Source organism: Ictidomys tridecemlineatus, chromosome 1, assembly GCF_052094955.1.
Source record: "Ictidomys tridecemlineatus isolate mIctTri1 chromosome 1, mIctTri1.hap1, whole genome shotgun sequence".
In the NCBI taxonomy this organism is placed as follows: domain Eukaryota; kingdom Metazoa; phylum Chordata; class Mammalia; order Rodentia; family Sciuridae; genus Ictidomys; species Ictidomys tridecemlineatus.
This window is the reverse complement of record NC_135477.1, coordinates 30675503-30703291: the sequence shown is the minus strand read 5'-3', so window position 1 is coordinate 30703291 and position 27789 is coordinate 30675503. Positions and strand designations below refer to the sequence as shown.

Here is a 27789-nt window from a genome sequence, read left to right as displayed (position 1 = left end):
TGATGAAGGAAATATTTTTATTGCTTTTCTAAAATACCTTCTATACAACAATTCTATCACTTAGGAATAGAGTATTATCCCAAACACTCTTCTCTAGTAATGAGTAGGTAGGAATTTATTTAGCCAAGATAAGTGGGCTGCCTCCGAGCTTCCCATAGGGAAAACTGAAAATCTGATTATTATTATTATTTTTTGGTACCATGGATTGAACTCAGGGGTATTCGACCACTGAGCCACATCCCAGCCCTATTTTGTATTTTATTTAGAAACAGGGTCTCACTGAGTTGTTCCTTGCATTGCTGAGGCTGGCTTTGAACTTGTGATCCTCCTGTCTCAGCCTCCTGAGCCACTGGGATTACAGGCATGTGCCACCACACGTGGCCTGATTATTCTTTTTCTTCACGTAGTCTCTAGGTTGAAAATCCCTAGTAGAAAGAGGCACAGGATAAGGATGGGAGACACTGAGCACTTTTGAGAGTCTACCCCTCTGCTGAATGCAACTTTGAAGGGAAAGAAAAAGTCAAATGGCAATTTCCAGTCCATTCTAGGTTGGCCCCTTGGAGACTCTGGCTTCTGGGTAATGTCCACAAAGTTCACAAGAGTTGTCAAATGTACATCTGTTCCTTGATGGGAATCCTATAGGAAGAAAGTCAATGACAGTTTAGTATTCAATAGCCATTTACAAAGTCCTCCAACTTGGCTCTTATAATTTTCCCTGAAGACAGATCCCAAACAAATGCTGTAAACAAGATTCACCTTTTTCTCACATTGGTTGTATGTAATTCTCTTTTTTTGTGAGACACAAGGAAATGAATTTCATAGAAATAGTCCATGACAATAGAACTATGAACAGTTATACCTACATAAAGACTGACTCTAGCTGACTCCATTTGGGAGCTGCCTGATATCAGAGAGGCCAGATGACAATTCTACAGCTGTTACGTGCTAAGCAGCTCTACCCTATCAGGTCCCAGAAGGCTGCAGGCTCTGAAAAAGCACACATATGCCAGTGGAAAGAGTATAAAAAGGTGAAATTTCATATTAGAAAGAAGGTAAAATTTTAAGGAAAAAGCAAAGAGCTCAGTAATGTAGATAAAAAACAAAACAAAACCCATCAGGTTCACACTCTTGGGTTCAAAAGAAAGAATCCTCCCAATCACACAACAGTTCAACTCAAATAAGATGGATATTCCCAGGGAAAAGGATGTTGTCAGGCTGATGTAAATATCTGATCTAACAGACATAGCTTTTGGTTGATTATGGCTGCAGCTGATGATGTCAAACATTGGTATCATGTTTACCTAAAATGAATTTATTTTTTTCTCACTCTGTACTTACCAAGCAAACTTCTGATTATAATTTGACAGAAATAACTACCTTGTGGAACCTAAAATGAAGAGTTTGCCATTTATTTTCCATAACTGTGATGCACTTTTCATCTACTGTTGTCTCTGAAAACAGTAAGCACCATGCTCTAGAAATATGATTTTACTTGGAATCACCTTTGAAGGGACTTCATTTATTTATTTTTGTTTGTTTTAAAATGGGTGTAGAGTCAGAGCTGTGATAATCTTACATGTCATATTGATTCCTTGTTCATTTGTTTTTAAACAGTGAGGGTCACTAGAAACTTGTCATAGAGCTAATGTAACTTCTGAGATGTTCAACCACACACATTTCAAGGACAACCAGTCTGGGAGGATGTTGCCAAGGGAATCCTGATATCAACCAAGTATCAAAAATTGGCTGAGACTAACCAAAGAAAATTAGATGTTTTAGGTAGTAAAGAATAAGTAATAAACATTCTTTGGATTTTAACTTACAAAAGGATTTAGGATTAGGACTTTTAATATTTCCCCAGGAACTTTACAATGAGAAGAAGATACATATTCAAATTTTGGAGCAAATATGACATTGAAGCATGATAAGAGTGTTACTTTATTTCACTGTAGAATACTTGATGAACTACAGTGGTTAAGAAATACTTTGAGAAGGGGAATAGAACATGGAAAGAATTTACAGTTTGGGTTCAGTGTTGTCTAGGATTTGACTGATTTCATGTGCTATTCAGACTCATTTCAGAATTTTCAGGAGGAGGGTGATTTTTTTTTTTTTTTTTTTTTTTGGTGATGGGGATTGAACCCATGGCCTTGTGCATGCAAGGCAAGCAGTCTACCAACTGAGCTATATCCCCCCAGCCTAGGAAGGTGAATTTTTATTTGGCTACAGAAGAATACTCTGCAGAGCTATAATTGGAATTGGGATAGAGGCCTGATGACGGAGGAGTGCCGTATTGCATTAAGAAGCCTACTGCTACATACCCAAGGCATATCCATGTACCTAGTATTTATAAGTAACAAAACTGTTTTAATCTCTACTTTTCTGACTCCTTTAAAAATATTTAAAAATTAAATTGACACATAATAATTGTACATATTTATAGAGTATATGTTTCTATGCACATGTGTAATGCATAATGATCACATCAGAGTAAATGGCATATCTACCACCTCAAGCATTTGCAGTTTATCTTAGGAATGTTCAAAATCTTCTGTTTTAAAATGTACAATAATTGTTGTATCTGACTCCTTATTTTAATCAGTTTCAGAATGAGGCAGGGGAAAGAGTGTCTTTATCCTCCTCAATTTCCCAACTCAGGGAATTTCTGAAGACTTGAGGCCAGCCTATACTCAGAACTGACTATAAGATAATGACAATCCCAAGAAGCAAAGTAGACCCAGGTCTACTCAAATATATAGTATCAAGTCCACAGTGGTATTTTGATGGCTGGAAACTTCACATAACAAAAATGTTTGAACAAAGTTGTTCTTTCAGATTTACCCAGAATATATGCTCATCACATGCTACTACTAGAACTGGTTTTAAGGCAGCAGTATAGACACATCTTTTCCCTCTGTACCTCAAAACTACTTTAATCCAATGAGAGGCAGATACAAAAGTTCCACCTTCACTGAAATGGGGAGTCAAGACAACATAGGAAAACAGAAACAAGGAGGAGGCAAGGTTTCACAGGGGGAATGAAGGCCACCCAAAAGTCCTCAGAGACCAGACTCATGTGGCTCTTACACCCCTTAATGACTCCATAAGAGATAACAGGGAAGCAGGGATGAGCTGAAGGATATGTCCTCCATGCAGTCAGGCAAACTATCCTTTGCCCACCTCAACAAGAGACTGGACAATTTAAGCAGAGAAATTCTGGACTTAGGGATACTAGGCATAGAGGACAGAATGAGGTATGGAACTAAAAATAGGAGAATTATCATGAATCATAAAGCCTCTTTCCTTATCTAGCTCCAAAATATTGATAGATTATTTTAGACTAGAGAGATTTCTTTGGAACAAATTAATAGTTCCAGCAAAGACACAAGGATACTAACATTTAGTAGTCTCACAACCCCAAAACAACTGTACTCACACCTAATTGCCTTACAATGAAGGCCAATTAGTAAGCCTCATCCATGATTACTACTAAGTTTTCAAACAGCTCAAGAAGCTGCTTGCTCTTACCTTGGATAAACAGCTAGAGTTGACAAATGTGGGGAAACCTGCCTTTCACATTAAAGAGGAAAAACTATAAAATGAACAGAATAAAAAAAGGAAACAGAGACAATGAAAGATGAAGATGCAAAATTGTCAGTATCTTCAAAGATATGTAAGAAAATATATACTTTTTATTATAGAAAAGAGTTCAGAATGGATAGATAGCTCAGTGAGAGAGTGCTTGCCTAACATGCTTAAAGCCCTGTTTCATCTCTGCACCAAAAAGAAAAAAGTCAGTAAAAATGTTAATCAGAAAATGTTAATCAGTAAACTGTGAATCTGTTAACACAAGTAAGTTAACAGGAAAAAATGTTTTCTAGGAAGAGCAAAAAGATAAGAAATAGACAAGAAAAACTATTTGGAGAATCAGTCTAATGTCCCTATAACCCATTTATAAGAGTTCCAAAAACAACAGAGCAAGTAGTAAGAAAGAAATTATTAAACATTTAATAATAACTAAAATCTCGCAGAACTGAGTTCCCAGAATTAAAAAAAAACCACAAATTATTCAATGTAATGATGAAGAAAAGACCTACCCCCAGGCTTATACTGTGGAAGTTTCAGACTAACAGGAATTAAAAGAACCTAAAATGGCTTCTAAGCTGTTCTGTATAGTATTAGAACTAAAAGATAGTGGAAGAATGTCTTCAAAATCCCGAGTAAAAATAATTTTCAATCTAGAATTTTGTATCTAACCCAATAATCAGTTAGGCATCATGATAAGGGTTGAATAAAATAATTTTTAGACATATAAACTCATGAAAAAATGTACTTTCCATGAATCCTTGTTCAAAGAGGCTATCAGAATTGGAACTCTACCAAAATAAGAGAGTAAGCTAAAAAGAGGGGGAAAAAGTAGCACCCAGTTAACTGTGAATCTGTTAATACAAGTTAAGAAATCAGAATAATCCCAAGATGGCAGTAAAGAGAAGTTCCATGACATTTCTTGGGCAGCAACGAGTCCACATTACATCAAGATATGAAGGGAATATATGGGAAAAGGTGGAAAAGATAGATTATATGGCAAGTTCACCTGTTTTGAAAACTGCATTGAGAGAAATTTACAGAGCTGCTGTTGGGAGAGTACAAGAAGTGTTAGCTATTAGCTTAAAGAAAGCTAAGAATAAAATATGAGCTAAGTATAATATCAGGAAAAATAGAAGGTTTCACAAAAATTGAATTATTTGGCTTAGCATGAATATTCACTAATCATAATAATGAAACACTGAATATTGGTATAATAAAATATTTAATGTAACTAGATTGGGAGAGTGGTGGGGGAGTAGGAGGAAAGTAACAGATGCTTCAGGAATTAACTAAGTACATATATTGTTTAGAAATTAAGGTAAATACCAGAATAAACAGGAAAAAGACTTAAATGGGTATAGTAAATTCTGGAGAGCAGAATGGTAAGGGGTGACATGGCACTTTATTTTTAAGAGATTCTCTAGTCTGGCTTTTTGTTGTTGTTTTACTTGTAAGGAGACTTTTATATTCCTTCACCATTGAGTCATTGTTAAATGGCCATTTGGGAGTGAATATTCATTCCCAGGTACTTTGCAGGCAAAAAAAAAAAAAAAAAAAGGAAGAAAGCCTCAGGCATACCCACCAAAAATGGAAGGCTGATGAACATACAAGATTTACTACAAAAAGCAAAATTACATTTGAGGAGAGTCAACAGGGTATCACATTTAAGAAATAAAAGAACTAGATGAAATGCCCCAGTTAACAACTTATTCATCATCTTTGATTCTTTCCCCCTTGACCCCCATATCCAAGAAATCAAATCCACCTGTGGCACCCCTACATCTTTTGAGTTCTAACTATGGTCTTCACAGTTCCACTTGGGTCCAGGTCATCCCTCTTGATGAATTTCCACAGCAGTGTTCTAAAGCCTCCCCCTCAGTATTGCCTCCCAGCTTCTAGGATGATATCTATCTCATTCATTGCTCTAGCTCTAGGCATGCATGGTTCTTGGTTGAAAATAGGCACTCAAGAAAGATTTTTTTTTTTTAAAGATAGAGTGAGAGAGGAGAGAGAGAGAGAGAGAGAGAGAGAGAGAGAGAGAGAGAGAGAGAGAGAGAGAGAGAGAGAGAGAGAGAGAGAATTTTTAATATTTATTATTTAGTTCTCGGCAGACACAACATCTTTGTTGGTATGTGGTGCTGAGGATCGAACCCGGGCCGCACGCATGCCAGGCGAGCGCGCTACCGCTTGAGCCACATCCCCAGCCCTCAAGAAAGATTTTAAAAAAATGGTGGAAATATTTTTGAAGGTGGGCAACTAATGTAAAATAACAAGAGATTTAAAAACCACAAGATAAAACAAGAACGAAACCCCCACAAGATAAAAATCATGTGTCATGGCTATTTAAAAGTAAGCAATTAAGTGCATGCCTGTAATACCTGTGGCTTAGGAGGCTGAGGTGGAGGATTGCAAGTTCAAAGCCAGTCTCAGCAATTTAGCAATTTAATGAGACCCTGTCTCAAAATAAAAAATAAAAAGGGCTGGGCATGTGGCTCAGTGGCTAAGCTCCCTTGGGTTCAATCCCTGGTATCAAAAAAAAAAAAAAAAAAAAAGACAAAAATTACAGATCTATTTGATCCCTTAACCCTTCCCACCACAGGAACCTTAAAAGTTCTGCCTAATTAATTAATTAACTAATATACTTACTTATTAGTAAGTATTTTAAATGAAATGTCTATTTTTCATTTAAGTAAAGTGTGTTGGATGGGAAGAGCAGGGAGAGGTGGTTAGAGAGAGAATGGATTATGGGATCCAAAATACAGTTTGATAAGCAAGATAAGTTCTGGTATTCTAAAGCACAGGAGAGTGATTGTACTTAACAATTTACTGTATTTTTCAAAATAGCCAGAAGAGAGGATTTTGAATGTGTACTAAAATATCATTCTGAACTCTATAAATCTGTACAATTACTGTGTGTCAATTACAACTAAAAATAAATTGCCTCCATAATTGTGAAGGTTTGGAACAAATGCAGCTGAGTAGATGGTTCAAGGAACTGAATTACACTTACCAGGTCACTGGATAATACTGATGGTCATCAACTCATTTTAGAATTTGAGTTTTAATACTACACACAATACAAAATTTTGAGTTGAGTTCTGAAGTTGAGTTGCATTCTGAAGTCTAAAGTTTTTCTATTTGCATTTTTAAACTTACACGTACAGACAAAACTAGAGAAATCACTATTCAGTGTATGAGCACTACAAAAACAACTCTCAAAGTCTGCTTGCCTCATTCCTTTTATCAGACAGACAAAAGACACATAGGCAAGTCAGCACATTTCTTTTACTATGGATCCAGTTCTGTTACATATGGTTGACTTAATTTATTTCTATTTTAAGCTATAATATTTTATGATGTTTATTTCAGAAATTACTACCAAGAATTCTGTTTTAATTCTTTGTGATATTTGACAGATTTATTTGCTACAATTCAGTTTTCAATGCAGCAAAATCTTTTGTACCCAAATAAGATTTACTTTGTAACAACACGAAGAATTTGGATTAGGTTTTATTTGACATTGGTAAAAAGAAGTACACCCCACATACTATATTATACCTTTGAAATCACAACTTTTAAACAAGTACATGTCATTTCCTCTATGACAAATCATTACAAATGAAAACCATTATTATTAAGGAAAAAGCCACAGATTCTCTTAGAATGTAGTTTTCATAACTACATTGAGATTATGAACTAGAATAAACATATCTTTGGCTCGAGTGTGCAACTTATTACTAAGCTGTAAGAGTTCTTTATTCTATGTAAAAGAACACTGCCATGTATGTGTATTGCAAATGTTTTCCACTAATCATTGGCTATATTTTTCTTAAACATTTTTGTTCATTTTAATATTTTTATTGAGGTATAATTTATAAACAATAAAATGTATACCTTAAGTGTTTAAAAGTTCAGTGAGATGAGATAGTTTTTTTAAAAATATTTTTTGTAGTTGTAGACGGAGAGCATCACTTTATTTTATTATTTAGTTTTTGCCATGCTAAAGATCAAACCTAATGCCTTACACATTAAGCAAGTGTTCTGCCATTGAGCTATAGCCCTGGCCCAAGATCTGATATATGTCCACCATCTCAGAATTCCTTGGTGCCCTCTTCCAGTACAATCCCTATTCCTCTTCTTGAAGCAACTACTTTCTGGCTTTTATCACTAAAAATTATGTTTGCTTTTTCTTATACTTCACATATATGGATTTTCACATTGTATTTATGTGTGGCGGGGAGGGGGGATTCTTTCACTGAAACAAAATATTTTTGGGATTCCTTCCGTGTTGTTTTGTGTACCAGTTATTCATTCTGTATTAATGTTGAGCAGTATTTATTTGTACTATACTTTGCCCATTTTCCTCATGATGGATATCTTGGTTTATTTCCATTTTTGTGCTAGTACGAATAAGGCTGCCATGAACTTTCTTGGGCAACTATTTTTGGGGGACATACATTTTGTTTTCATTTGGGTAAAAAACTAAAATTGTCGAATCATAGACAAGATCAAGTGGTTGTTTTTCGTTTCTTACAACAATGCTCTTCATTCTTGGAATTTGTTCCATATTAGCTATTCTAGTGAGTATGATGTAGAATTCATCACCTAATGACTAATGATATTGAATACCTTTATTTGTTGGATATTGGTTTATCTTTTCCTGTGAAATATCTTTTCAAATTTTTGTACCATCATAGATTTTTTGATCCTTACATTATTTACTTGTAGTTTTTTTTTTACAATCTAGATACGAGTCTTGTCAGATAATATTTTGAGAAATGTTTTCTCCCAAATTAGTCTGACTTTTCACTTCTTTCATAATGGTATCTTTTGTTGAGCATATATTTTTTTACACTCTATATAATTAATGATTTTTGTTACTTGTCTATGAAATACTTGCTTACTTAAAAAAGGAGACTTTGTAAATTTAAAGTTTTATGATTTCAAATATTATGTGTTGATCTATGATCCAGGCATAAGTACTTTTGGCATATAGAGTGAGATAGGAATTGGAGTTTGTTTTCTCCCCATATGTTCCCCCAGTAGTTCTAGTTTTATCCAGTTATTCAAGTACTGACTGCTCAATTTTTTTCCTTTTCACATGGATTGATTTGTGGATCTACTTTTGGATTCTTTAGTCTGTCCCATGATCTATTTGTCTATTGTTAAACTAGAGTACATCATCTGAGAATCAGAGTAAGTTTTGAAGTTTTGAAACACAGTATTCTAAGTCCTTTGCATTTCCATGTAAATTCTGGAATCAGATTGTCAAATTCTACAAAAATGCCTGCTGGGATTTTATTGGGTTTTCATTTCATCTATACACTCATCTAAGGACCGATGTCTTACGTTGAATCTTCTCCATTAATCACTTATTTAGATCCCTTTAATTTCTCTCACAATGTTTTATAGCAAAGATGTCTTACATTCTTTTTTTTTGCTTAATTGTTCCTGGTTTATGTTTTGTCATGCTATTGTAAATGAATAAATTCTTTTTTAGAATCACATCTGGTTATTTTTAGCCATGTCCTTGTGACTTTAAGAAAGTGTAATTTTGCGGTTGGGGTTGTAGCTCAGTGGTAGCGTGCTTGCCTAGCACATGTGAGGCACTGGGTTTGATCCTCAATACCACACAATAAGAAAATAAAAGTATTGTATCCATCTACAACTAAAAAATAAAAATAAAAAACGTATAATTTTAAGAGCAAACTATCTTGTAAAGAGGTAAAGAATATAGATAAGTAAAAATAAGAAATACAAATGTTGCATTTCCATCATTAATACCATTATTAATATCTGTATCTGTATATACAGTTACCTACATTTACATTTTAATTATATGAAATTGAACCATTCAGGATATTCTGTAATCTGCTTTTGGATAAAATCAGCCTTTACCTTTTCATGTCAATAACATTTTTTTTTCTGTCTAAAATATAGTCCACTCATCCAAAATACATGTATGAAGACACACATAGGTGTCAACCTACTTTATATACAAACAGAGATATGAGAAATTGTGGTATATTTGTGTAATAAGAATTGTAATGCAAAAAACCAACTAAGTACATGTATAAAAGCATGAATTGGCATGAACATACTTTATTTACAAAGATATGAAAAATTGTGCTCTGTATGTGTAATAAGAATTGTAATGCATTCTGCTTTCATGTATTTAAAAAAGTAAAATCAATTAAAAAAAAAAGAAAAAAAATATAGTCCACATTCAGGTTTCCCTAAGTATCCCAAAATGTGCTTTAAATCATCCAAATCAGACTCCAGTTGGAAACATGAACATCTCATTTGTTATATCTACAAGTCTCTTTTAATCTAATACAGATATGGTAATTTTTATTAGAATCATTAGATTTATTTAAATATAAATAATTTTGTAAAGGCCCATGTAAAGAAAATTTTTCTTCAAATAATCACACTATTTTTAAGAAGTTACCTGACTTCTGGCATTAACCCAATGATTTTAGGAGAACTACTGATTTAAGGAAAGTTAAATTAAGAAGAATAATCTCTAGAAAATAATTATAATATTCTTCCAGGGAAGGTTACATATTACTTCTCCATTTTTTTTCCTTAGGGACAAACATGTTTGAGAGAGAAGCCAATAAAAACTTTAAATTTCCTCACTTATTTTAAAGATATCAATGAAGTTATCAAGATTTTCAAATGAGTCATAGAGAATAAGTTAAAGAATGAATGATTTCAAGTGGTTATATATTTCACATATGGAACACTGAGCAAACTTTAAAAAGCTCTTTAAAAACAATGCATTGATCTAGGTGAGTTTCTTTTCTACAGGTTATTAAAAAAAAGAATCATGGAGGGGCTGGGGTTGTAGTTCAGTGGTAGAGTGCTTGCCTCACATGCGTGAGGCACAGGGTTCAATCCTCAGCACCACAGAAAAATAAATAAATAAAATAAAAAGAATCATGGAAAGGGGCAAAGTACTTTTACAATCTAATAATTCATGAAAAGATAAAGGCAAACAGTGACTGATTGATGCCAGAAAAAGAAAGGCTTTAGTGACAAAAATTTTACTGACTTCCATGGTGATGAAGTCCCCAGAAAGGAGAAACAGAATGCCTTCTTACCAAGCCAGCTACTTCCTAATCCTTTCTCCAGTAGCAATTATTTCTAATATCTGATGTTGAAATATTCTTAATATTCTTAAATTATTTTGTCTTATGTTCCTTATCTGCCTTAGTATACTGCCTATTTAATTATGTGATTGAGTTAGAGGTTCTGAGAGTGGCTTCAGGACATAGATAAATTCCTTGAAGGGAGTGTTTTGTGTGTGTTTCTCTAGTAAGTCATTAACTGTCAGTGGATTCTCAATGGGGTCTATAAAATTAAAAACCATTAAAACTGACAGGTAGCTAGGTCAGCAGTTTCTCTGGCATATGCTATTTGACTGAAGTATACAACACAGCCAACTTTCAATTACAATGAATAAAAGATAATTATATTGTTTTATTAAATAAAACAATATAATTATCTTTTCAATCTGGTCAGCAATGAATTCTCTGAAAGTGTTTTTTAAATTGCAAATTGTGACCCAGTAGGGGGTTGTGTCTAGCATTTTTGGGGAAAAAAAAAGGCAATAAGCTAGGATAGAACAGAAATATCAGAGAGTATACTGTATACAGTAAAGGTATTGTTTTATAAAATGCTACTTCAATTTTATATTTATGTGTGATATAATCTACGTCATGATGTAAAACACATTTCTTACTCTGGGTAACAGCCAACAAAAATTAAGAACTGTTGCTCTTATACTTGCTTTTTCTGTTTTGTCTCAAACCTTTATATGCCATTTCTATGGAAGCTTGGAATAAAAAGGTTAAAATGATAAAAATAATAATGATTATATGATAATCAATATATACTAAGTATTCACTGTGTGTCAGGAACTATGTGAAATTTATAATCTCAATCTGCAAAACCAAATGAATATTATCAATTTTTCTCTATTTTTTTAAGAAAAGAATACAGATTTAAAGAAGTAATATACCTTAATTTATACTTTAATTTATATCTAGGTCTGATTCAAAAGCCCATGCTTACCACATCAACTTCAGGCAGAAGGTCTTCTAGAAAATCTAAAAAGCAGATGATTCACTTAATGATAAAAATAAATTGAATATTATAATTTTAGATGGGTTTGAAGCCTTGGTTCTATGATGCTATACTATTCTTTATACTTACTTGTTTTGGTTTAAATTGCTACGAAATATTCTATAAACTAGCTAATTTAAAAAAAATATTTTTTAGTTGTTGGACCTTTATTTTATTTATTTATATGTGGTGCTGAGAATCAAACCCAGTGCCTTGCCCATACGAGGCAAGCACTCTTCCACTGAGCCACAACTCCAGCCCCAAAACTAGTTATTTTTTAAATAAAAAAAGTTTATATGCAGACATGAGACTGAAGTATTTTATCAATCTCCAAATTTAAAGATCTCTTTAAAGACCTACATTATATAAAATTATAAGCATTAGAGTACCCTATAATTAAAGCTACTTATTTTTATGTGTTTTTTGTGAGAATTTGAACCTTATAAGAAACACATAAAATTACCACCTCTCAGTAAGTGTTCAATAAATATCTAGCTTTTATTTTATCATATAAAAAGACAGGGAAACCTACACAGTTTTTTGCTTAAATTTCCCCTACTTTACAGTTTGCCCTTAGGAACTCCCCCCAAATTGCTAGTTTATGTGTTATACAAAAAAGGAAATTAAAGTGTTTTTATAGCCACATCTGTATGTGAAAAATCATTTACAAATGATTTATCCAGCAGCTTGATTTCAAGGTTCATAAGGCCCAATGCCTAGCAGCCCAAGCAGATAACCTGAATGGGAGGTGGAAGGGCAAGAGTAGTAGGCATGTGTGTTGTGTGTATGAAGGACAGTGGGGTACACTATCTAAAAGAAATCAGACATTACGATTCAGTGAGAGAAGATTTTATGCTATGCAGGAATATATTAGGGTCTGTTGTCAGATTTTCAAGGAAAGTCAGAAATCTGGATGTCTGGGTAAAATTTCCTGATTTTTACATATTGGCACAAATTAAAATAACAACAACAAAAACCACTCTGTGAGCCAAACAAAACAAGTCTACCAGGTAAATACAGCCTTAAGCTGCCAGTTTCCAAATTTGCTTTACTTTTAGGCCATCACTTCAGGTACATAAGATGACTGATACAGTCTAGGTGAGACTATTACCAACTACAAGCTTCCAAAGGGTGGCCAGTGGGGTGGGGAGAAGACTCTCAGAATACATATACTTTGTAAATATAACTCCTTGTTATCTTAGAAGCTTTGACACAAGGATGCCAGCTGAGAAAAAATTCCACAGGAAGTTCTGAGAGACAAGTCTATGTGGATAGGGAAATGATTTAAAGTGAAGGATAAATAATCATAAATGCATAAGGAAAAGTGAGTATGTTTATGAAATTTCAGGAGAAGATTTCCTTTCAGGATTAAAGAAGCAAAAGAAAATCTTCCTAGATAGATGATAAAGTTATCTTTATTATAGAAGAAAATGCTTGCATGTAATTAACTTTTTTGATATAATTCTGTTGTTTCATAACTCCTTATACTTTTAGAGGGGCATGGCATGGAGATGAACTTCTCAAATTAGGCCATAAAGGTAAAAATTTTTAAAGCAATTTTTTTTTTTAGTTGTAGATAGACACAGTATCTTTATTTTTGTTGGTTTATTTTTATGTGGTACTGAGGATCAAACCCAGGACCTCACATGTACAAGGCAAGTGCTCTACCACTGAGCTACAACCCTAGCCCTAAAGTTAAAAATTTTTATATAAGCAAAATTACCTTTGCAAATTCTTTAAATTCTTTTAGTATATACCACACCAGCTCTTGATAAATTGAAGACAACTTACTTCATCATTAGAATAGGTAAAGTTTCCTCAGTTATGCATGATTAACGCACAGTTATAATTCTCAACTGTTACCCCCGCTAGCCGGGCAGATTAAATGACTGTAAAGTGTGGTTTTATAGAGAAAGAAAAATAACTTGTTACCTCTGTTAACTACTTTAAAAATATACTGGTTAAAATATCTAGATAAGAAAGTGGTTATACTCTGGGGACAGGAATTAAAAAAAAATTGGGAAAAAATAGATTTGTTACAAAATGTTAATTTGAGTAACCAGGTAGGGAAGATAGATTTGAAAATTAATTGTGTCAGTTCATTCTAAATAAACATTGTTTGGTAACATAAATCGACTCTCAGAAGTTTAAAAAAAAAAAAAAGATCTTTTTTTTTTTTTAAACAGAGAGTGAGAGAGAGGGGGGGGGGACAGAGAGAGAGAGAGAGATAATTTTAACATTTATTTATTTTTTCTTAGTTCTCGGCGGACACAACATCTTTGTTTGTATGTGGTGCTGAGGATCGAACCTGGGCCGCACGCATGCCAGGCGAGCGTACTACTGCTTGAGCCACATCCCCAGCCCCCCAAAAAAGATCTTGTCATCAAATGGCTACCAAGCCAAACTAAACTTTGCAAAGTATGTGGTTCCGTATGAGTCATGACTTACCCTTATGGTTTTGTAGTGGTATAGGAATCGGGCTCCTGACACTTGAGCTTGTGGATTGGACTGAAGGCCTACATATGCCCACAACACCTGGATCTCCAAGGAAACAGGTATGAAACAGCAGGAAGTACAGTTCATAATCTGTGGAGGGTGGTAAAGAAGCAAATGCCTGAATGACCTGATGGCTACCCAGTCAGTCACCATTCATTAAGTAGCCACTGTTTCTTTTTAAAAATATTTTCTTAGTTGTTGATGGACCTTTATTTAACTTATTTATATGTGGTGCTGAGAATCAAACTGGGTGCTTAACATAAATAGGCAAGTGCTCTACTACTAGGCTACAACCCCAGCCCCAAGTAGTCACTATTTCTTAAGCATTATAAATAATACAGAAAACAGTATGGCTTAGAGGAACTACAAAAAAGTTCATCATAGACAATAATATTGTTCTTGATCTTAAAAAATTATCTTTGAAAATGGAAATAACTAAGATATTAATAAAATGTGCAATGGTTAGAAGAAATGTTCAGTGAGTGATGCATAGTTAGTGTTGTGAAATGTCAGAAGAAAGCCATTTCTGGCTGGGGATGGCTTTGTGGAACCAAGATGAGTAACATGCAACCAGGAGAAATAGACCAATTTGGGTAGAAAGAGGGCATATAAAAAGGTTTGTTCAACTACACAGAACATTCTTCAGGATAGACCATGTGTTAGGACACAAAATAAGTCTCTACAAATTAAAAATATATCAAAATCATATCATGTATCTTCTCTGACTACAATGGAATAAACCTAGAAATCAACAAGAGGAACTTTAGAAGCTGTATTATTAGAAGATACATGTATCAACGTGCTCTTGAACAAAAAAGGAACCACTGAAGAAATTAAAGGGGAATTTAAAAATTTATTGAAAAAAATGAAGATGAAAATAAAAAAAAACCAGAATTTATGGGATAGAGTAAAAGCAGTGCTAAGAGGAAACTTCATAGCAATAAGTGTCTACAAAAAAAAAGTAGAAATATTTTAAAAAACAATTTCATGATACAACTCAAGGAGCTAGAAATATAATAACAAACCAAACCCCAAATTACTAGAAGGAAAGATAAAACAAAGATCAGAAAAGAAATTTAAAAAAATATAGACCAAAAAAACCCCAAAACCCCAATATGAATGATCAACAAAATGAAAAGTTGTTTTTTTGATTGAAAAGATTAAAAAAAAAAACTTGGTAAGGCTTTCATTAGGCTATCCAAAAGAGAGTGGGGGGAAGGAGGGAGGGAGGTAAGGAAGGAGGGAGGTAGGGAGGGGGAGGGGAAGGGGGAGGAGGAGGGGGAGAGGGAGAGGGAGGCCAAATAAATAGAATTAGAGACAAAAAAGAAAACAAGTTACAACTTGGGGGATTGGGGTTGTGGCTCAGTGGTAGAGGGCTTGCTTAGCATGTGTGAGGCACTAGGTTTGAGTCTCAGCACAACATATAAATAAATAAAATAAAGGTCCATTGACAACTAAAAAAAAAAATTACAAAAAAATTACAAAAACTGATACAAAAGATCATCATTAGGGACTATTATGAACAACTATACACCAACAAATTGGAAAGCCTAAAAGAAATGGATATACTTCTGGACACATATAACCAACCAAAATTGAACCACAATGATACAGAAAACATGAACAGGCCAACAATGAAGAAAGAGATTGAATCAGTAATTAATATGTCTCCTAATAAAGACATGACCTTACTCCTGAATTCTATCAATGTTTTAAAGGAGAACTCACATTAATTCTTTTTAATTTTTTTGAAATTCTTTTTAAATTTCAAAAAATTGAAGGGAAGGGAACCCTTCTAAACTCACCCAATATTACCCTAATGTCAAAACCAGAAAACACACACACACACACACACACACACACACACACACACACACACACATATACACAAAATAATAAAAGAAAATCATAGACCAACATCCCTGGTAAACATAGATGCAAAAATTCTAAAAAAAAAGGTTATTAGTAAACTGAACCCAACAGCAAATCAAAAGGACTATATCCATGATTAAATGGGATTTATCCTAGAGAGGCAAGGATGGTTCAATATATGAGAGATAATAAATGTAAAATATCACATCAACATATATGAAGAAATTAAGGGCGAATTTAAGACAAAATTAAGGGGGAATTTAAGACAAAACACATATGATCATATTGACAGATGCAGAAAAAAATTTGATAAAATTCAACACTCTATTATGATAAAAACTCTCAATGAATTAGATGTAGATGGAAAGAACTTCAACATGATAAAGGCTATATTTGACAAACCATAGCCAACATCATAGTGTACAGGAAAAAGTCAAAAGCATTTTCTCTAAATCTGGATTAAAACAAGGTTGTCTACTTTTACTACTGTTATTCAATATAGTACCAAAAGTGTTAGCCAGAATAATTTGAAACAAACACAAAAAAGGACTATATATAAGGGGTCTGGGGTTATGGCTCAGTGGTAAAGCACTTGCCTAGCATGTGTGAAGCAGTGGGTTTGATCCCCAGAACCACATAAAAATAAACAAATAAAATAAAGGTATGTGTCCATCTAGAATAATTAAAAAGAACTACATATAAGAATAGAGAAAGTAAAATTATCCTTGTTTGCAGACACATGAGTTTGTAAATAGAAAACCTAACGACTCCAGCAAAAGACTGTTAGAACTGGTAAACAAATTCGGTAAAGTTGCAATATACAAAATATTCAAAATCAACAAAGAAAATATTTATATGTCAATAACAAACTTGCTGAGATGAAGTCAAGAAAACAATCCCATTCATAGTTTCTACAAAAAAGTTAAAGACCTAGGGATAAATTCAACCAAGGAAGCAAATGACTTTTACAATAAAAACTATAAAACATTCATGAAGGAAATTACAAATGACTCACAAAAATGAAAAGACTTCCCACATTCATAGATTGGAAAAATTAATGCTGTTAAAATGTTCATGTAATTGAAAGTGATTTACAGATTTGATGTAGTCTCTATCAAAATACCAAAGGGCCAGGACAGGTAGTGCATACCTGAAATCCTAGCAACTAGGGTGGCTGAGGCATGAGGATTGCAAGTTCAAGGGTAGCCTCAGCAACCTAGTGAGGTCTTAAAGACTTAGGGAGAGACCCTGTCTCAAAATAAAAAATGGGATGGGGTAAAGTGGTAAAGTGCTCTGGGTCTAATCCCTAGTACAAAAAAAAAAAAAAAAAAAAAAAAGACAGAAAACAAAACAACAACCAAACTCCCACAAAAACAAAAGCCAAACAAAAATAGTGAGGTTCTTCACAGAGATTAAAAAAAAAAAAATCCCAAAATTACTATGGAGTACAAAACACCCCAAATAGACAAAGAAACTTGAACAAAAAGAACAAAGCTGGAAGTGTCACCGCACCTAATTTCAAGATATACTACAGGGTTATGGTAAGCAAGACTAGTGTGGTACTAGTATAAACACTGACACATAGATAAATAGAAGAGAATAGAGCATCAGAAATAAATCCATCTTTCTACAGTCTTCAAAATTTTTTCTAAGTAAAGTAAATAAGAAAATAAGTTAGGTGTAAACCTAACTTGAAATAATGACTTCAAATAAGCATGCTTTCTTACATTCTTCCTGTATGACAAACACATTATCTGTAGAAACAAGGATGATTTTTAACCCTACTTTCCATAACGTATAAATTTGGAAAACAAATCACTATTAGAAAATGTATTTCTCCTTACTGAAACACTGCAATTCTTTCTGAGGATCCTGGTCCACCCTCCTTTCTGAGCTGGGTCAGCATTACCAAAGATGGCAACATGCTCTGGTGTAGGCCTTCCATGCAGGGTCTGACAAATCTCCTGCTGCAAGCGGCTGCAATCTGTATCCATCAGCCTGTAATTAAACATGATGGAGGCCAATGCTAACATATAACCATATTAGTATATGAATCCAAACATTAGAAATAATATTATGAAATAGATTAGAGGAAATAATACTTGGTAGGCATTAAGAATTCTTATCAGAAAAAAATACAATATTATTTAATTTAAAGACTATTTCTAACCACATTCTTCTGAACTGTCACTTAAAGTATTAATAAGTTACCACAACAACATATTCCCTACAAGCAGAGACAAAATTGTGGGAAATGTTACAAAAGCAAAGTATCACCTGAACTTGCATCCAGATATTGCATTCACTCCAAACTGTACTTCATATCTCTTAATAGAGCAAGTTCCATATCCCTGGCTTTGCAAGAGGGTCATCTGAGGTGAAAAAGTTATGGTCAAGGAGAGCATAACAGAAAATAGAAATTGATAGAGGCAGGATTGGAAAATGCTTCCATTATTCCCATAATAATATTTTAATTTTATTACTTTTAGGACATAAGTTATAAATTTGTGCTTTTTTCCTGTAGTAATTAAAAACCACATAATTATTCTTTTTCCAAAAATAGCTAACCATATTATTGGTATATAAGTATCTAATTAAAATGAGCAAAAACTAATGCAATTCTCATCTTCAGACAGCCTAACAGAAATTTAAAAACTTTTGGAACCACTGGCATTTGGGAACACAGTGTATTAATCATTGAGTAAAAAAGATCCTGAATACTTAAAATTGAAGAAACCTTGAGAATTTGAAAATCCAAAAAATCAGTGGCTGCAGCGTTTCTCTTTAAGCTGCAACAGACACCCAACTCCAAAAAGGATACTGAGTGACTTGTATCACCAGTTCGAACCAAGAGTGGCTTCCCAACAATATAGCCTGGATTCCCACTTCTAGGACCAGTAAGAGAAGTAGACATGCTCTGTTGAAAGGCCTGCAGGAGGAGTGAAGAAAAGTCACTTATTGTGAAAAGCATGCTTTTCTACCTTCCACTGCCTAGCTTCAAATCTTTCCTTAAGGTAATGCAATAAATGAGCTGCACTGAACAATCTGGCTTCCTTCCACAGTATAGTATTTTGCAATTTATATTCTAGCTTCTCCTTTATTTATTTTTCACTAAAATAAATTGAGTGATCCAAATATTGAAATTTACTATAAATTAATTTTACCAAAGACCTACCAAGGTTTCCTTAACTCCATTTCTTAAAAATTACTATTATCATCATTATTACTTTTGGGCACTGGGAATTAAACCAAGGGGTGCTTAATCACTGAGCAATCTCCCCAGCTCTTTTTATTTTTTACTTTGAAACAGGGTCTCCCTAAATTGCTTAGGGCCTCATTAGGTTGCTGAAGCTGGCTTTGAACTTGCCATGCTCATACCTTAGCTTCCCAAGCCATTAGGATTACAGGTGTGCACATTGCACCTGGCACCATTATTGTTTAGGGACTTAATTATCCTATCTGTACTCAGAGGAATTTAAATGTGATTTTAAAATACATTTCAATGAACTACAGACGTTCCAGGGACGATCTGTGAGAGACACAGGACTTGGTTGTCATAAGGTGAAGAACTCTGCCAAGTTCAAAGAGAGGAGAGAAGTAGAAGAAAGCCAAAAGACTAGAAACTTAGCCAGGTATAGTGGCGCACACCTATAATCCCAGCGATTTGGGATCAAGGGTTCAAAGCCAGCTCCAGCAACTTGGAGAGGCCCTAAACAACTCAGTAAGACCCTGTCTCTGAATACAATACAAAAAAGGGTTAGGGATGTGGCTCAGTGGTTAAGTGCCCCTAGGTTCAATCCTCAGTACCAAAAAAAAAAAAAAAAAAAAAAAAAGACTAGAAACTTAAATTTAATGGAAATATGGAAATAAAATGATGAAATGTTCAGCAATACAAGAAAAGCTAGTTAAAAGAATTCTGTGGGATGCTGAGTTCATGATTCAAAATGACTATTTAAAACAGAGTTTTGACCTAAGTACTTCTTTGCTGGGTTTCAGACAGAGAATCAGAGAAAATGTTAATAAATATGTTAAATACGATCTCCTCTACTTAAATTAAGAAATATGTAATCTCAAGGCCTCAATTAACAGATTGAACTAGGTTTTCTGATCCTTATTCTATTAAAGATGGATTATAGAAGCAGAGGATTATTTCTAACCTGATAATTCTACCCCCCACAGTCCTCTATAGAGAAGGGCTCTAACCCTGAAGTGAATGATGAATTCTTGCTGTAAGGAAACATCTGGCTCAATGGTCAGGTTGGTTTGTCCAAAACTGACAGAAACTTTCTGGATTCCAAAGGTCCCATTGGTTTCTATATCATAGATGACCTGGAATGTAAAAGAATCAATTAATAAAATAGTTATTGAGCTGATTATGTTTGGGATAGAAGATTTTCTATGGATAATCAAACTGAATAAGTGACTGAAAAAGTAATCTTAAACATGTCAAAAACAAATACCATGAAAAAATAAGAGGGTTTTATTAGTTACATTTGTATATAAAGAGAGACTGAATAGAACTTTTTGAAAGAGTTCATGGAAAGGGTGAGTTTAAGAAAAATAAGTTTTGATTTGGGCCAAGAATTAGAAACAGAGGCAGAGGTGAGTACTGAACAAAAACTGAGTTACTTGATTTCCACAATGTCTGACAATAAATAAGAATATAGTAGGAAGCCAGGCACAGTAGCTGGTGTCTACAATCACAGCAACTCAGGGAGGATCCTGAGTTCATGTCCAATCTAGAAAATATAGCAAGACTCCAATATGTCAAAATACATTCTACTGTCATGTATATCTAAAAAGAACAAATAAAAAAAAATTTTAAAGACAGCTGGGAATAAAAGTCTCAAGTAATTAAAGGTAACCATAAATTTCTGAGCACATTCTTCATAATGATCCTGTAAGATAATTATTACTTCTTTAGGTTAGAGTCATTAGAAGAGAGAATAGAGGAACAGAAACTGATTAATCTATTTCAGACTTTCAGATGACTCTACCTGTGTCAACAGAAGAAAATGTGATCAGGCAGTAAAAGCCAGTAACAGACTGCACCTGGGCAAAGGAAGAGTAGTCAGAAATAATTTCAGTGTTGTGAACCTGAAATACTGGAGGATTGTGGCAATGGACATGACTGAATAATGGTAGGAAGGAAGCCATATGCTCATCTCTTAAAATTCAGGCAGGGTCAGTCTAGCAATTAATCCAAGATGAGGCACCTCTGGCAATGCTGGTCAACATGCATCATCAGTACAGCATCCTTACCTGGGAAACAGCATTCTGACAAGTGTTTCCAACCAACAGCGGAGGACTGGCCTGTGAGGCAAGTGTTACAGGAACCTGGAACTAGCAAGAGAAAGAGCAAAAGCAACTAAAATCGAAAGCTCCATTTTTTTTTCCTTCTAGCTACCTATGATGCTAAAATGAGAGTTTCCCATCCCTTTGACTATTCCTTTTCTCTCTCCTTCTACTGCCAGCTTATAACTTAAGTTTAAGTCACTCTAAATCAGCACATTTCAAAAAATATTTCCAAAAACACTAATTTTATGAGATATAAAATAAGAATAAAAGTTTTAGAAATACTCTATCAGACACTCCCTCAGAGATTAATTGAGGCCCTCTTACTTGTTAAAAAAAACTCTAAAAAGCCCATCCCAAGCCCATGTGATTGTGATACATCAAGGTTACATTTTCTTCTGCCATTATAATCTTGACTGAAATTGCCTTATATGTAAAGGAGCCAAATATAATTTTTCCTTTTTCCTGTTGAATGGCATCATACCTTCATATTCTGCAGATCAGTCAAACCTGTTGGAATCTATAAAGTAAACAGTGAAATCAAAAGTGTGCACATACAGACCTTGTAGTTTCATATTACCACCAACAGACTTTTTTGTTTGAGGGGTTGGGGAGATCAACATATTAGAATGATTTGCTTACTCTCTTCCACTTGACTCTTACACTAAAATGTCAGGGAATAGAGCTAGATGGGAGGTAAGATAGACTACAATACTTACCTACCCTGACAGAGCTCTATTGAATAGCAAGAGGTTTAGTGAAAACCTCCTCTTATCCTCTCAAGCGAATCCCACTAGCCAGGAGGGTGACAATGTTTTATTATGGACGTATATCCCTATTTCCTTTCATATTTCTTCAAATGATGGTGACAAGAGTGCAGAGAGAAGGACACCCACCTTCAAGACTGTGAAGTTATAGTAAGAGGCAGCATCCAGTGCTGGATCCAATGTACAGCTATTTGTCAGGTTTTTGAAGAAACGAGTACAGGTTGTACTTTTACTTTCCAGGAAACCTTAGAACACAAAGAATTAAGGCAATGGAAAATGATCAAACCTATTTTAAATTGAGCCAATAAGGCTGGTATTTCTACCCTAGACTCACCTGCAGGATTTCTGTCAGCACAGAGTTCCCCAGTTCCCACTCCTGCAGGCTGCCTCAGCAAACTTATTACAGACCACTTGGGGAAGTAAGTTAGAATGGGGTCCCCAGCCTGAATAAAAATATGGGAGACATTTATTCACAGTGAAATTGAATTGAATTATAGCAGAAAAGAAAAAGTAGAAACAAAAGTTAATTCAGTGGCTTGTTTATATTTACATGATTGGCACTGTCCTTCAAGAAAGTCAACAATGGTTTACTTGTTGCAGGGAGGTATCACAAAGATACCTTGCCAATAGTCTTATGATGAGAGGAAATAAAAGACCAAACAATTCCATCCCTATCCCCAGACTCACTCTGTAAAAAAGTGGTGGCAACTGAGTTTGCAATGCTGAAGGGAAAGATTCGCCTCCAAACTCTACAGCCAGGGCCTGGAAGTTGGTTGCATTGACCTTTTGGAGCTTCTGGGAATAGTTTAATTTTGCTATAATGTTTTTAAAAAGAAAAGAAGTTTAGTTAAAATAAAAACAAATATTTTAAAATATATGGCATGCCAGAAACTAATTTTTTTCTTAATTTTTATTTTTTAGTTGTAGTTGGACATAATACCTTTTTTTTTACTTATTAATTTTTATGTGGTACTAAGGATTGAACCTAGGGCCTTGCCCGTGCTAGGCAAGTGCTCTACTGCTGAGCCATAACCCCAGCCCCCAAATAACTAATTTTTAAAAATATTTTTACTGAAGTATAATATGCATACATTTATGTGTATAAATGCACTAAAGTATAAACTCAAAAGAATTTTTACCAATTCATATACTGGTATTACTACCACCCAGATCAAGTTATAGAACATCTTTTTAGAAGGTTCCAAATCAATCCTCCACCTTCAGAGATACTAATAATTCAAATTTCTATTACCTCATAACTTATTTGTAACCTGTAATTGGATTACTGTTTTCATATTAAGATCTAAGTTAAGAATATGGTCAATAAATGTCAATTCCAAGTCTTTAAACTCCAAGAATGTGCATGATTAGCAACTTGTGACAAAAAAGGAAAGCTCAATAATGCTCCTTATTTGGTCTGTTTCAGATGAGTGAAGCAACAAAGTAGTACTGTTTCCATAGGAACATGGCAAACTCAGAGGCAATATCTGATCTTTTCTCCCCATTCTGTTTCCTTGAAACTTCAACTGACTAGTTCTAATGAAAATGTTTCCACATCTCAAGCATATCTATTTGTTGGTTTTATTCCTTTCACCTTATATTTCCTACATTCAAGATTTCAGATACTCTAAAAAGGTATTTTCTGCAACAATGATATAATTTCTATTATAGCAATGTATAATCTTATCTAAGCTTCTGCAGCCATCTCTTTACGTGCAGCACTTCAGAACCAGGACAGAGATGTAGGGAAAAGGCCCTGGTGCTGTTCTCTGCTCAGAGGGCAGCAGATGATAGATGATTACCACTTCTGTTAACTTGAGAAAAGAACATAGCAAAAACATGTTCAAGTTTGTTTCTTCATATAAATATGGTCATTTGAACAGAATCAAAAAGGTAACAAGAACAGAGTCACTGAAAGCTAATAAGGATTCCACATTAAATAAGTTTGACCTTTATCCTCTGCAATCACAACATCTCAGTTATCTGAATTTTCAGCTTTCCGATACAGCATGAAATAAACATAGCTCTTAATTCCAGGGACTACTGATAATATATATATTTCCTGGATTCTTACTATTCAGAGTGAGTTGCATGATTACTATCACCTGGGAGTTTGTCAGAAATGCAGACTCTCAGGCATTCAAACCTAGAGTCAGAATCTGCATACTAACAAGATCTGCAGGTGATGCATATGCATATTAGAATTTGAAAAGCCCTGTTGTGAAACAGGTGACTAACATGCCACTGGTCTGGAGACCACCTTCCACCTCTGATCAGACCAGAAATCTTCCAGGGCCTGAAGCCTCCAAACTCTGAAGCTTCAAGAAGCTGTTTATCATTTCCTTCAGAACTCATACCCTGAAAACCACATAGAAGAAGTATTTACCTCATATAAAATAGTTATTTCTATCCTTGTAAATAAAAGATAAAATAACAAGAAAAACTAAGAAAGAAGATGAGCTGAGATGGTAAATAACCATCTCGCTATTTTTTTCATGGCTTAAATCAGTAAGAGAAAAAGTAACATTTTCTCTCTAACTTCAATGTACAGATATTGGCAGAAGGGATGATAAACAAGGATAATGCAAACAAGAAAGATAGGCAATAGAAGATACATAAAGATTTTGCTAAAAAGGTCTGCCTTCATACATGATATACTATACCTAAGAGAGTTTAAAGGTACAATTTCAAATGAGGAAGGAAGCCTATACACCATCTGACCCAATCTCATTAGGAAATCTGGACACTCAAGAGGTAAATGAGCTGCAAAGGGTCACACAGCCAGCAGTCAGAGCCAAAGTATACCAGAGTATCTCCTTATTCCTGGTCACCCACTTTGTCATGCTATACAGACTTGGACCAAGAGCATCCTTTATTGATCATTATCAGAAGATTCAGACTGTAGGCAAATAATGATGTGGTTCATACTTTCCAGGTTCTGACATGATATTTATATAAATTGATAGCAAATAAAAAACTTCTCTGAGTTCCAAGGGAATGACTTTATGAGTGCTTCAGGACTTTGGAACATGGGATCACTTCCAACTGCAATGAGCAAGAAAAGATTCTTGCAAGGAGTAGGGATTTTAAAATGCAAAGAAAAAGGGGAATACTTGAGTCAAGGAGAAAAGTAAACAAACTTGGGGAGAATGCATATCTTGAGGACATTAAGTAGATGAGTTTGGCCAAAACAGAGGATCAAAGAGAGTGATGGAGAAAATCCTGGAAAGGAGAGTTGGCTTAACTATTAGAAAACCACACTGTCAGGTTAAAGAAATTGGACATTATTCTCTAGGTAATGGAAAGTCACTGGAGTTTTTTGAATAAAGAAACATCATAATGTAGTATTATGGAACTAGTACTCTAGCAAAGTGATTCTCTATGGCTGTGTAAGTTTGCTAGGTGCATATATGTGAAGAAGGTAGGCAAATAATGAAGATCAAGAGAAGCTTTTTCCTTTTTCATACTAAACATGAATCCATTTCCCAGTCTCATTCAGGGAAAGTACATTGATATAATTATCCCCTATTACTATTGGAAGTAGCCATATTTTTCAAGCTTTGTTGGTGAAAGAAAGTTCAGAACCTCTGGTACAGAAGCTATGTGTAGGATGCTATGGGAGACAGAAGGAGAGAGTAAAAGTAGGGAGCACCAGTTGGATGCTATGGCAATAGTCCTAAAATATGATCATAAGGCTGGAGTTAGAAGGCAGCAGAAAGTTTAGAAAGGACAACCTAAGTGGCCATAGGTCTCCTGATAACTGCTTTCAAATCCAAGTACTCTCAAACCAAAAACTTGTCATTTTCAGAGACAAGTATAGTTTTGGGAATTTCTTTTCTAAAATTCAGATAAAATCAGAATGAGCTGACTATAGTTTCAAATCTTTTAGAAATGATAAAACCATCACTAAAAAGTTTTTAAGACCATTAAAAAACCCTAATGATACCACTTTGCATCTTTATTTATTGCACTCTACGGTTATATAGCACTTTCACATCCATTAATAGTGATATAAATTTTTCACCTTATAGTTGAAGAAACAAACTTAGAAGTAAGGGATTTGTTCAAGTTTGTGCAAGTGGTAAGAAAATAGCAGTTATTAGTTTCTATCTAATGCTCTTTCCCCCACATTGCTGCTTCATGAAATAAAAACAAGGTTGGCAAAGACTCATTAAAAACATTCATGCAAGTATTATTCAGTGCTTATGATATATCAAAATCTGGGAATTGAGTGAGTGATTTGGTGGAGATTGAGTAAGTGGGGGGATATAGTCTATCTGTGATTATATGAGCTACAAGCCTTAAAATTAAATTCATTGAAATTAAAGCTCCACATACATTATCTGATCCATAGTCAATAGTGCTTAAGAAGTTTCAAATATTCTCGAAAAAGAGAGGGGGCAGAGGAATGGGTAGAAGGAGAGGGAAAGTGATAGAGATTCAAAGCATAAAAATAATAGTTTAAAAAAGAAATGGGAAAGCTAAAAACATAGTCACTTCTCAAAAAATGTTAGGTAATAAGAACAGCCAAAATGTTTTTACTCACAGTTGTTCACGAGGACACAAAACTGTCTAATTCCATTTGAATCCGTAAAAACTCTTGAGGGAAACGGGGAATTACTCCTGAAGATAAGAGAATTATCTACACACACCCAGCTTGAAGACCTGCGAGGAAAGAGGATGAGGATATTTAGGAGGGGAGAGGCAGGTGTAAAGAAGAGTGCCCCTCAGATACTTTGGCACCTCAGGTGCCAAAGAGAATCCTTGGGCTACCACAGTGCAACACCAAAGTCCTCCTAGTCTTAGCTGTTTTAGAGAGTTAGAAAAGGAAGGACACTCCCGGAAAAAAACAAGGTAACATTCTAGGAGTGCAAATAGGGTTAGGAGGCACGAAGTCTAACTCTTTCCACTTGCAAATATTACCCAATCGAGGGCTCAATCCCCTTTAGGATTCACCTTACGCTGCCTGGAAGGCAGAAGGAGAAAACGGTCCTCGGATGGAGAATATAGCAGTCCCTGTCGCAGCAGCAATTTAGATCGCAGGCACCAGGAGTCAAGTCACAGATACAGATCGGTAAGACTATCAAAGTGCAACAAAAAGAGAGAAAGTGGCATAAGGATGCCCAAACTCGTCCAGGTGCTAAACCTCCGCTCCCCCCCCCGCCCCTCGTTTCCTACAGCGCTTTCTGCTTTGTGGCAACTGTGTTCGTAGAATTTTAGATCCGATAAGTCAATAGTTTCCACCCCATAATTCTTCCCCTCACCTGGGAAGAGGTCCATGGACCTATTCCCAGGCATCGAGGGGGTCACAGGAGTAGGGCCCATGGTAAAAATCCCAGGCACGTCCTGGGGAGTTGCAGTCTCCACCGAAGAGGATTGGGGGGTCCCGCCCGGCGTCACCGGCCCCAGGACTGCAGGTGTGGGTACTGTCCCCGTTGGGAAAAAAGAGGGCTGATGCTGGGCGCCCTCAGGAAGCATCAGGACGAACACAGGCAGCATCAAGAGCTGCAGGGTACACATGGGTCGGTCGAGGCGTTGGATCGCCTAACTCAGGCCTCCGCGGTCTTCAGACGCGAAGCTGAATGGGCGGAGTCACATAGCGTCCTACGCAATCCGTAAGCGACCGGTCATTGGCTAATGG

At 35.0% G+C, this 27789-nt stretch overlaps 1 protein-coding gene across 2 annotated transcripts; it reads right to left on the bottom strand.

Moving 5' to 3' along the window:
- Tctn3 (tectonic family member 3) lies at nucleotides 1–27755 on the bottom strand. Of its 2 annotated transcripts, XM_005335293.5 has the most exons (14): nucleotides 27413–27753; nucleotides 27105–27228; nucleotides 26695–26813; nucleotides 22836–22963; nucleotides 22483–22591; nucleotides 22278–22393; nucleotides 21866–21901; nucleotides 21349–21429; nucleotides 20290–20415; nucleotides 18908–19015; nucleotides 18364–18458; nucleotides 17931–18084; nucleotides 14167–14304; nucleotides 1–636 (listed from the first exon to the last, which is right to left on the bottom strand). In XM_005335293.5, the coding sequence occupies exons 1-14, from the start codon at nucleotides 27666–27668 to the stop codon at nucleotides 400–402; spliced, it is 1827 nt and encodes a 608-aa protein (XP_005335350.2). In that variant the 5' UTR covers nucleotides 27669–27753; the 3' UTR covers nucleotides 1–399. The 2 variants fall into 2 exon arrangements, with proteins under 2 accessions (XP_005335350.2, XP_077891189.1); XM_078035063.1 differs by lacking the exon at nucleotides 14167–14304 and having other exon boundaries at nucleotides 27413–27755.
- Between the last annotated feature and the right edge of the window lie 34 nt (nucleotides 27756–27789).